Here is a 12,400-nt window from a genome sequence, read left to right on the forward strand (position 1 = left end):
TAGGCAAATCTTAATTCCTGAAATTTCAAAACAAAGCAATCCAGTTTTGAAATATTTTGCAAAAATACCAACAAATATCAGCAGGCTCTAATCCATGCCCAGAAAGGAGATAGCAGCAGTATACCTGGAATGAGATACAGACCCAGATGGGCAGTAAGAGGGTATTTGTAAAGGGACCCATCACCATGGCATGAGTGGCAGCCTCTGGGTTAATAGATTATACCGATCCTACCCTCCCACCATAGTTATAATCCCTGCTTTATATAGACACACATGTAAGTGCATTTAAATAAAATTGTTACTGTTCTAGCAGATACAAGATTATAAAACTGGGCCAATCCTGAAGTGTCTAGTCGGTTAAACTCCTGTGGCTCAAGTGGGTATTTGGATGGAGTAAAGTTTTCAGGATTTGATCCAATGTTAAACTTGTATATAATGTCATAGGTTCATGCAAATTTAGTATGGCACACTTCAGGCTCCCAAGAGTTTGCAATCTAAACTTGGCGAGAAACACATAAAACATTGGTAAAGCCCTTAAATCAATATTACTATGTAAATGGATGCATAAAGGCCATCAAGGGCTCTACCCTTGGAAATAAGAATTTGAAATGCGAAGAGGGACTGGGTAAATGAAAACTTGTTCTGAATGAATTAGTCGGTTATATGCCCCAATTGCAAAAGAGTTTTGCAAGCCTCTCTCTTTTACCAAGTATAATAGCAAGGCAGTGATGGTGGATTGACTATTAGCAGGGGTATATTAACAGGAGTGAGTGTCGCATGTAAGACACAGGAGAATTGTCCAGGTCTGGTCGGCATTGGTGAGATCTCAACTGGAGTACTGTGTCCAGTTCTGGGCACCGCACTTTAGGAAAAATGTGGGTGAACTGTACAGAGAGAGTCCAGACAAGAGCAACAAAAATGAACAAAGGTTCAGAAAACCTGAACTATGAGGAAAGGTTAAAAAACTGAGCATTTTAGCTTGAGAAAAGCAAACTGGGGTGGGACCAGATAACAGTCTTCAAATATGCTAAGGGCTGTTGTAAAGAGGACAGTGATCAATTGTTCTCCATGTCCACTGAAGGTAAGGCAAGAAGTAATGGGCTTAGGGTGACCAGACAGCAAGTGTGAAAAATCGGGACTGGGTGGCGGGGTTATAGGAGCCTATATAAGAAAGGCCCCAAAATCAGGATTGTCCCTATAAAAAAAAAAAATCGAGATATCTGGTCACCCTAAATGGGCTTAATCTTCAACAAGGAAGATTTGGGTTAGATATTAGGAAAAGCTTTCTAACTCAAAGGGTAGTTAAGTGCCGGAATAGGCTTCCAAGGGAAACTGTGGAATCCCCACCATTGGCCGCATTTAAGAACAGGTTGGACAAACACCTGTCCAGGATGGTCTAGGTTTACTTCAAAGTGCCTCAGTGCAGGGGGGATGGACTGGATGACCTCTCGAGGGCCCTTCCAACCCAACATTTTTAGGATTCTCTGATATCCCAATGCCCACTTTACAGAAGGGTAAACCGAGACACAGAAGGGAAGGGACTTAAAGATCACATGGTGAGTCAGCAGCAGAGCTGGGAACAGAATGAGGCAGCATGGTCTAGTGAACAGAATACTGGACGATAGGGGTATTAAGGATTGAGAGTTGGTCACACTTTTTGCATCAATGCATATGCTGGGTGACTCCTCCTATGGATTGCACTGAAAACGTTCTGTAACCAGCTCAGCACATGCTAGGCCTAACATCCCTGCACTTGGCTGTCTCCTCAGATTCCGCATTGGCTTTAAGCACGCTTTCCGGTGGTGCCCTCTCATCAATGCTAGGGAATATGAAGGGCTGGAAATGAAGTCTGCCAGGTACCTCCAGACCCAGAGCAGCATGTATAAGGTCAGCCGGATTGAGACAACTGTATCCTCCGTCACCGGCAACACTGAGGAAGACATTGAAGAGAGCAACAAAATTAAGCGCCTGTCCGTGGATATGACATCCAACGGCTCCTCCCGCAGTGACTCTAAAACCGTCTCCGAAAGCTTCAGCTTCTATTCCAACACGCTCTCCTAAGCTGCCATCCAACTGAGCAAGGGTCAGAAAATATTGCTTATACCTACGCCCCAGGTCTCCATTAACCATATATCCAGGTGTGCCTGTATTCACCTTTTCCTGATGAAGATGCTATGCCTTGGTTGCGACAGTAGCCACCTCTCAACAGTGTGTCTGTCTGACCCAGTGTAATTGCATCAATTAACATCGACAATATCTTCTCTCTCTATGGTATCTTGCAGTCGTTTGCTGGGCTGAATGCTTAACCGATGCTGTTCACTGAAAGTAGATCTTAATTTATGACACAGCATTACAGAAAAAAAAGATGGTAGGTATCAGAACCTGGCCTTCAGTGCTACTGTTCATTCTCAAGCTATGCTCCGCCATTGATCGGTGTCTGAATGCAATATAAATTTCCACCGGGGGGGCTTTTTCCCCATTTCCTTTCCCCACTATTTTTGTTGTCATATCTCCTCCCTGACTTGCCATTCACTTGTTGCTGATTAGCAAAATGGAGAAATGGTATCAAAAGAGGAAGATAGGGCTGGTGACTTATGAAACAACCAATACACCTCCACCAGCTTAGTAGACAACACTACAGCAAAGGCTGCCTCTCTTGCACATGGTATGTTAAACACAGAGGATTTCAGTTCTTTTGGTGAAGGAAAGATTGAGCTCTTGAGGTTTATTGCTACCATGCCTCTCTTTTTATTCTCCACTACTCAGCTTTCTGTCAAGGTATACTCCTCCTTCTCCCAAGGATCCTATCTGTAGTGTAGTCAGCAGAGTTTACTGGATTCAAGTTAAAATTGACCATGTGACCTGTTCAGCTTCTTTTGCTCTTACCGCAAAAAGGTTCTAGCACAACCTTTGATTTCCTCTGGGTCTCCTAGATTCAACTCTTTGCATGATCCTAACCTCATGATGCAAAGACTTCAAGATCTAGGACTACAGAACCAAGCCAGAACTTCAGGTGTTTGCTCTAGCTGGCTGGCTCTGGGGGCTTTCAGATACACCTCAACCCATTGGCCTCACTCTAAATTCCTACCCAAAGCTAATTTGACACTCTAGAGCTTGGAAATGCCTTTGTTTAAAATTCTATATGGGGTTTGTGGCGTCTATCATCATTATCTGGATAGTCCAAGAGACGCACAATACAAAATTCACTACTACGTTCTTCCCTTTTTAACCCAACCACCCCCAACACCCACCAAATTATTCTTAGTATATAAAGGGAAATACAACAAGAAACAAAATGTCTGGGTTAGCCCTAATTGTCAGGAAATAAATATAGTTTGCAAACAGGCTCTATACCATCAGCAGTGCACCCCCCCTCCCAAGCCCCTCAAAACATGCTTGGGTACTGGTCCTATACATGACCTGGGTTTTCCTTGGATGTTTCCTAGTAAGTGCTGAACAGGCCTGACTATGCTTCATTTGGGACACGAGAGCAGTAGGAGAGTGCCAAGAGACATCTGTCTCCAACACATGCAATTGGACAGTATTGATGGCAAAAGGCATCTTTTGAATGAATGAAACCTCATCAGTGTGCATGTGGGGCTATACCAGGGATAATGACAGAGGTAGCAGTAGATAGTGCATGTAGTCAGATTAGGTTTAACAATGCCAGCGGAAAGTAATTTTGTAAATAAGCATGGAATCAGGGCTTAAGAGGAAAGAATATCATGTATTATCGAATACAAATATCTGATGTAACTGAAAGCTAAAAAGGAATGTCTAACACGTTTACAAAAACAAAACCTACTAAAAAGGAAGTGATATACTTCTATTGTGGAAGATGCTTTCCAGTGTATGCCTTGCATTTCAACACCATTACTGTAGAACCTCAGAGTTATGAACTGACCAGTCAACCACACATTTCATTTGGAACTGCAAGTACGCAATCAGGCAGCAGCATAGACCAAAAAAACCCCCAACCAAACACACACACAAAAAGCAAATACAGTATAGTACTGTGTTAAATGTAAACTACTATAATAAAGGGAAATCAGTATTTTCCTTCTGCACAGTATAGTTTCAAAGCTCTATTGTGTCAATGTTCAGTTGTAAACTTTTGAAAGAACCACCATAATGTTTTGTTCAGAGTTATGAACTTTGCAGAGTTATGACCAACCTCCATTCCCGAGGTGTTCATAACTCTGAGGTTCTACTGTAGTTGCAGCTTGTAAAACTCTGATTGGTTGTAAGAGACTGAAATACATTGCAGATACCTGGGTGGGTCTAACTGTGGGGTGCCTATCCTTTGGTGAAATCCCCTGAAATGTATGAAATTAAGTCAGAGATTAAATTTGGGCGGTACTTTATTATGCAGCCTGTGAACTGACCACAGGAAGATACAGCTGTTAAATAAATCCCAATCCCAAACTGTTTTTATAGATGGTAGAAATACCTTTATTTAATTTAAATAAGGATACCAGTAGTAAGTTCACAGATTTCTCCAATGGTTATTGCTAGGTAGAACTGGCAAAAGCCAGGATATACTTTTTTAGTCTACATTCTGCTAAGTACTGCCTCTGGAAAACAGCTCTTCTGGATATCATATCAGCCTGCCATTCTTTATTGTGATGACCCTATAAGGTTATAGGGTGCCACACTTCATGTATAGACTTGCTACAGTACCACCTCCCATATACTATCAATGTCTCCTTTCATCCAAGGCTTGCGTGAGACGATCTCTCATGCTTCCTGTCTCGTGGGACAAGATCTCACACTTGTTTTCCTGCTACCGCCGCCTTATTCTTCAAATAATTTTCTAGTAGCTTGCATGATGTGGGAAAAAAGGAAGGGTCACAGATGGATTTTGGAGGAGAGGATTTTTTTTTTTTTTTTTTACATGCAGACTTCAGACCCACTGCTTGAAGCCTGACCCTATATTTACACTACTTGGTATCACGCTGTCGTACAACATTCAAGTACCCAATGCACAGCATGAGCCCGGTAAACTGAAATACCTTAGTGGGATAGTAACAACGTAGTTTATGTTGCAAGCCATGAGTTTTTGCTCTGACAAAGTTCTGTGGAATTTATCTGATTGGAGGTTTTTAAATGGATGTTTGATAATACCCTTTTTTTGCAAAATTTATCAGCGCTGCACTGCATTAAGAATGTGCTGTAAAAGCAGGAGTGCATTTTTATGCCAGTTCAGAGCGAAATGCTGGTTGACTTATTCAGACAAGCAGTCCCAAAAGAAATGTTAAATCCAAGTAAAACCAAATGATTCAAAGTAAAGCTCTACATGAGTACATACATGAGTAAGGCAAGCAAGGTTTGGCTTATACTCCCAGCGTTATATACACAAAATTTGTGCTGGACTGGTAGCTACAGGTTGACCTTAAAATAAAAAAAACAAAAAAAAAAAAACAACCACACACACCTAACCACCCTACATTCCTCCATACTTACAAGGCACACAAGGAGAACAAGAATTATTGGTTTCTTTTATCAGTGGCCTACTTATAGTAAGTTTATAACCACCACAATATGTTAAAGATGGGAGAGCCCTAAGGACATGTATAGGGTTAATGAAGTCGCCATAATTCACAGTATAAGATACTTCTTGTTCATACTGTACAACTTTACAAGCAACTCCGTTCATACTTAAGTGTTTTTACTTGAAGTAATAACGCAGTGAGAAAGTAGTAAATAACGTTACAGTTTTTGTGACGAAATTAAAAATGATGGAACACACAATCATCAAAATACGTATGCTGTAACTGTTTACAAAGAGTTTTGACTGGTTTACAAGGTTAGGTCAGGGGGTCACTCTTATTAACGTGTGTGTAAACTATACCCATAGGTGCAGGGTCAGAATATTAAAATGAGGCATCCTGCAGCATCCAACTGATCATTTGAAAAATGGTTTTATCTGTCTCTTGAAATAAAGTGGGCCAGATGCTTAAGTGCTGTAAATGGGTATAATGCCAATTACTTCAATGGAGCCTCAAGCATTTAGACCAGCTCAGGATTTGGCCCAATGACTAGGACATTTCCAAAGACTAAGCCACCAATGGTATTTATTTCTATTCAGTGGGGACTGGGTTAGTAAAAACCAAAATGTTCAGTATAAAATGGGCATAGTTAAAAGCTAAAGGGAGTCCAGAGCCAAACTTTCCCAAAAATGGAAGGTTATTTCCATTAGGGGGTTGGCCTCAGCCTGTTGTAGAGACACTATAGAATTAGGATCTGGAGTTCGCCTTTTGGTTCAGGTCCACATCTATTAGAAATAAATACGATGTACGTACATGTATGCAACAAGTTACCTAGCTCAGAGGACCCTCTTGTGCAATAAGATAGGGATATTGGCATGTAAATCTTCTACGCTGATTGAAGAGCTCATGAAAGAGACATAGGGAACCTCCTCCGCCCCCCTGCAAATACACTGTGAGTCTCAATACTATTATACCTTTCCTTTCAAATAGTGTAACTGTAGTGCAGAGTCCTTGGGCTTTATCTGTTTCAGGTTTACTTTCGCTTCTTTTATCAGAAATCCAATTCCAAAGCATGGTGATTTCTTTCCGGGCTTTCTGCAATGCTGAATAATAATATTCTGAGATAGTCACATAGGAGATCTATTCCTCCCTTGTTACCCATACATATTACTCCCACCAACATTAATGGGAGCTGCATGTTCTCTTCTGGGACAGCGAAGAGATGCACGAGTACAATAAACAGCAGTATATTTACTAATTAAGCACGCTACACACTGGAGTGTCAGGACAAATACAGCTTTTTCTAATTTATTCAAAATCTAAGGCTGTCAAGCAGACTTGACTCCAAAACACCTCAAACCACGCCAAAACATTGGGAAGGGGAGGGGATTTCTGCAAACCAAACCTAGGTTTTCAAGCAACCCCTATATTTTTGTAGAGGAACCAAACCAAAATACGGTGTCTGAACACCCCAAAACTGAAATCAGCATCTAAAATATTCTCTTTTGGGAACAGGTATAATGAGTCCCATCCCTGTAAGGGCTGGCGTATGGTATCCAGTTGTGCATCTGATGACAGACTGGTGCTGAAAATTGGTAGCACTTGTACCTTGAACCTGGTTCCCCTGTCTTGCCTGGGCCCTAAAATAGATAAGTACAATAGGCCAGATTCGTGGAGTTCAGGGGCTGGTCTTCACAGCCAGTCCTCACACACAGAGGCCCAACAAGATGGACATACAAATCACAATGCCAAAGTGAAGCAAAAAGTCACAACCTCATGATATACGGACGTCATTTCAGAGCGTCAAAACCAATGTCTGCAGAACCACTCCGGAACACGGTGCATTTGCTTTAGCTGGCTGTCTCTGGTGGCTTCAGATAGGCCAATGGACTGACCCTTAACTGGAGTTCCCACACAAAGCTGATTAGATCTTTTAGCCCCGACTGTGGGCTGTACCAACTCACTAACACATTCTTCCCTATGTATCCCCAGACACTTGCCACGTTATTGTCAGTAATCAACACACATACAGCAAGAAGAAAATTATTAGCTCTGTTTTATTTGCCACAGTCTAAAATAAGTTTGCAGAGATGGGAAATGGGGTAGCTCAAGTGATAGGTGTAACCCAAACTGCCTTCACTTGTGGTCCATGCAAGAGAAATGCACTTAGCCAGAGATCATCCTGTCCAGTGCACAGAGCTATCATGGTCTTCCAACTACCATTACCAGCCACACAATGATCCAAAACCAGCTGCTTGGCTCATCTTGAGGCATTAGAGTTTCTACCATGCTGTCCCAACAGGTCCCATTCCTGTATGGAAGAGGAGTGTCTGCAGTCTGCTACATTTATGCAACATAGGTGAAGCCACTAGCTCTTGGCAAACTGCCCACAAGGCTCTGAGCTGGGAAAGCACAGTTGCCTCTTAGCTAGAGTAATCTTGCAGGATTTTATAACCACAGTGGGCTTCATGGACCTATTCTACAAGATTCAATCTTCTTCCTGTCGTTAGAGAGAGGCCTCCATACTCAAATCTTTTAATGTCATGTTCATGATTTCCCCGCCCCACACCCTATATAAAGAGTGTCACAGTCCAAGACTCAAAAGATTTATCACCTTGTCAGTCCATTCACAAAATCCACAGGCCAGTATTTTAAACTATCTGAAATGGTTTGCACACAGATGGCTGAATCACAGTAAAACCTCTAGATTGAGCTTCATGATGCCCTGGAGAAGGGGGTTATAAATCTGAACACAACAGCTGGAGAAAGGTAAAAGATCATACCTGGCTTTCCCTGAGAGACTGGGGTTTTGTTTTGTTTTTTTGCCTTCCTCTGAAGTGTGGGGCATGGGTCACTTGCTGGTTTGAACTAGAGTAAATGGTGCATTCTCTGTAATTTGAAGTCTTTAAATCAAGATTTGAGGACTTCAGTAACTCAGCCAGAGGTTATGGGCCTATTACAGGAGTGGGTGGGTGTTGTTCTGTGGCCTGCAATGGGTAAGAGGTCAGACTAGATGATCATGATACACTATCGCCTTTAAGGCCAGAATGAAACTGAGTCTAAGCTTTCAGCCCTGGACAAAGTGATTCTAATTCTGTGCAATATGATACATTAAGAAAAAAAAAAAAATCACAGTGCGATGTACCAATGGCTTGTGATGTTCAATTCATGGTCCAGCTAATGATTACAGTATTGTATGACGTGCATTCTGTGGTAATGTCTATGTAAAACAAAAAAAATGTTGATTTTGTTTACTGTTAAGTCAAAACATATTTTCATAAATAAATGTTTATTTCGTGAGGCTGTGTTGCAAACCGGCTGCTGGATAAACAGTGATTTTAGCTGCGTGGGGGTTGTTGGCAATGCCAGTCAAGAACTGGAAAGGTGGGTGGGTGAGAGGTATTCTCTCTGGGTTTGAACGAAGGGGATACACAAGAGCAAAAGGAGATGCTGCAGAACTCACAGAGTCCCAAGGAGTAATGACACATCTGTCATTACTTACTGTAACCGATGAACAGCTAGGGGAAGGGAATCAGGGTAACCACCATATGAGAGCAGATCAACATTCCATTAAGTGCAACACATCTAACATTTTTAAATGGAATGTACTTACCAGCTCCTTTCTTTACATGAAGAGCTTACGTAGGACAACTGGGAAGACCCTTCTGGCAGTAGTATCCTGTAACAACACAATTATTTTCAATTATGTAGCACCAACAAGCTTAGACGTATAAGACCTGACAGAGCATATAAGCAAGTGCCTGAGACCAATAGGACAACTCACGTGCTTAAAGTTACACATGAGCTTAAGGGCTTTGCCGGATTGGGGACTTACACAAACGAAAGAGTAACACTGCTAAGATGCAATATAAATACAGGACCAAATCCAGCCCTAGTGCGAGTAGGGACAATTCCCATAGACTTCAACAACAGTTGCGTCTATTTATGCCGGGGCTGAATCTGGTCCTTCGCGTCGCAGGTGATTCCATTAAAATGTTAATACCGTGATGCTAATCAGCTCTCAGGTTTCATGGGGGAAGGCATCACTGAACTCACTGCATCACTCAAGCCTGCTTAAGCTTCTGTAGCCTTCTCAAGCACATCGGACATGCTCCTGGCAATCTATCCCGGCTTGGCATGAATATATCGTCCTCCTGCTAGTATGGTCACTTCTGTGCTTGTATCATGATACGTATTCTTACAGTTACTTCTAAAAATGGGACCACAACCAGGGCTGGCCCTAAACCAAATGGCACCCCAGGCAAAGAGGGTCTTTGGCGCCCCCCCCCCCATTTGTTAAACTTTAAAATACCTTATTTTTTATTGCATTTGTAGCCCATTTCACAACTTTGATGCATGATTTATCCCAGTCACATAAGATAAATTTGCACACTAGGATCTGTAAATCTGTATTTACAGAAAGTCTCAGAAAGTCTGGAAGGTTCCACAAGAGTCTACAAAGGCCCGAAACATTCTAGGAGGTTAGTGAAGAATGAATCCACACATGGAATACCTGAAATATTTGACTTCAAACATTCTATTTTCCCATTGACCACTAACAACAAAAACAGCTCCCTGAGCCTGGCATCCCCCAAACCCGGCACCCCAGGGTCACTTGCCTCTAAATCAGGCCTTGACCACAACAGTCAGTGCAGTCCTGCATATTTAAGTGGTTTTCTGTAGATGTACCACTCATGATTATTCCCATTAAGGGGGAAAACATCCCCATCCTCATACCTAAAGACAGCATAGACTGTATTGCAATCATTAGCTGACTATTCCAATCACACACAGCCCCTTTTAATTATCTCCAGCAGATTGTAATTTACAATTTTTAATTGAACTAGTGCTGTAAAGGCAAACTTGATTGGCATCTCCACTGAAGTCCCAGCCACACACATGCTCATATACCAAGCCTTCGGCAGATCCCTTTTCATTACAGGTCACTTCATGGGGGGAGGGGAGGCAGATCCCTAATGTATTTTTGCCATGGAACAGCTTTGGGCTGGCCGTGCTATGAGAGAACATCACAGCTGAGGGGAGTTTACAGCTCCTGGGTGCATGTTCTTTGTTAGCTGCATGTCAGGTGGGGAAAAAGGGACTGTAGGAATGATTCTCCACCTTATGTGATTGGAGCTCGCTTTGAGTGAGGGAAAGTGAGTGCAGGAAGCCAGAGGCAGATCCCTGCTCAGCTGTCACCCAGCCCCAGTGCAAGTTAGCGCCACCCAGAAGCAGCTCTAACTTACATCGCTTGCATAAAGAACCTATGCTGCCGGAGGCTATGGGGTAGTGGAGCTCCAACTCGCCTGCAATATGTCACACTCCCAATCCCCTTACAGCAGAGCGGTCTTGAAGAGCTTTACATTCTCCACTGTCTATCTATCTACAGTCATTAAGGACACTTTGCATCACTTTCAGAATGCTTGGTGCAAAGCAGCCATGCTGGGCCATAGAATCCAGCCCTACGTGCTCTGACAGAACATCTTGCTTTTTTGTTTTTTATCTTCTCACTGGCGATACCTCTACCCAGTGGTCATGCTCAAATGCTGGAAGAATTCCTCCTTAAGAGGCCAGCCTAGGTTTCTCTCATCCCACGCTGGCCTCAAAGCCTGACCATACAATTTATCAACTGTACATTCCTTTGGGTTGGGCTAAACTAAGCCTGGAGGCTCTGGCTCTCAGCAAAAGGCTCCTGAACTAGAGCATCTGTCCCTGTAATGCAAGATTGTTCCCTAGCATGAGCTGATCAACCACAAATAACGCCCTGTGGGTCACTGAACAAGAGTCAACGCTTTCCAGCTGAAGCCATATGGGTATCAAAATATTCACTGCTCTCACAATCTTACCATTCCTATCTTGCTGGCAAAGGGTATGATGCATCTCCCTCTAGCGGCTGGTTCATTAGAGGATAACAGCCTATTATGGCTACCAGTTAAGGGACTTATTCCTTTAGTTCAAGAGATAGAGAGCTGTACACTGAGAATCCCTCCCTATCCATGCCCTAGGCAGTGGATTATTAAATTTACACACTAGATGAACCATCTCCAAATCAATTCATCAATGGTGACAACACTTGAATGATAGGGAGCTGATGGGGGTAGGTTCTGCAGCAATTTATTCCCACTTGCCCTGGGCCAGACACACTTTCCATACAGCATCGCCTGCTTCTCAAGTGATACTCCACAGGCATGTCCCAGATCTCTTTCTTGGATCATTGTTTACTCAGGTTATGGCTACACTGCAGAGCTTACTCTGGCCCAGCTGTACCGATGTAGCTGCACTGCTGTAGTGCTGCTACTGTAGACGGTCTCCGCCGACGGATGAGAGCTCTCTCATTGACTTAATTACTCCAGCCTCTGCAAGAGGTGGTAGCTATATTGGTGGGAGAAGCATCTTGCTAATATAGCTCTGTTCACACCGCCGCTTAGGTCAGTGCAACTTGGGATGTGAATAAGCCACCCCCTTGAGCAACGTAATTTATACCGACTTAAGCTGTAGTGTGTATGTAACCTTAGTCTCCCCTTGGTACCTTCTCTTTATTATTCTCTTCTCTATACATCCCAGATTTTGCACCTATAACCTCGCCTACTCACTGTTGGGATATGCTACACAGCGGGTCACAGGCATGTCAGCCCAGGGACAGGTGCAATATAAGTTTTCATACCCAGAAGGCTCTAAAGTCTGATTCTCCAGTGCCTTGCACGTTTATACAAACCTGAATGGGAGTACTGGACACCCACACTGGACTGCTGCAAATGACTGTACACTGCGCAGAGCAATGGAGGAAAAAAAACGGCCCTGGAATTGAATCATAAGGCAGGGGAACGCTAGTTCCCAGTTATTTTTGGAGCACGCTGAATAATGCAGAAGCCTCAGGGGTATCATAAATTGACCTGGCTCCAGCCCACGTT

General features: G+C 42.9%; 1 protein-coding gene across 1 annotated transcript in view; it reads left to right on the forward strand.

The window, feature by feature from the left end:
• The window catches only part of TACR1 (tachykinin receptor 1), a 97,018-nt gene extending 88,400 nt beyond the window's left edge, over positions 1 to 8,618 (forward strand). The window contains exon 5 of the mRNA XM_034761737.1: positions 1,770 to 8,618. Coding sequence (XP_034617628.1) covers positions 1,770 to 2,061 — 292 coding nt within the window. The 3' untranslated portion in view covers positions 2,062 to 8,618. The remainder of the gene's footprint in view (positions 1 to 1,769) is intronic.
• Positions 8,619 to 12,400: the final 3,782 nt, after the last annotated feature.

This window comes from Trachemys scripta, chromosome 2 (assembly GCF_013100865.1).
Source record: "Trachemys scripta elegans isolate TJP31775 chromosome 2, CAS_Tse_1.0, whole genome shotgun sequence".
NCBI classification, from domain to species: Eukaryota; Metazoa; Chordata; order Testudines; family Emydidae; genus Trachemys; species Trachemys scripta.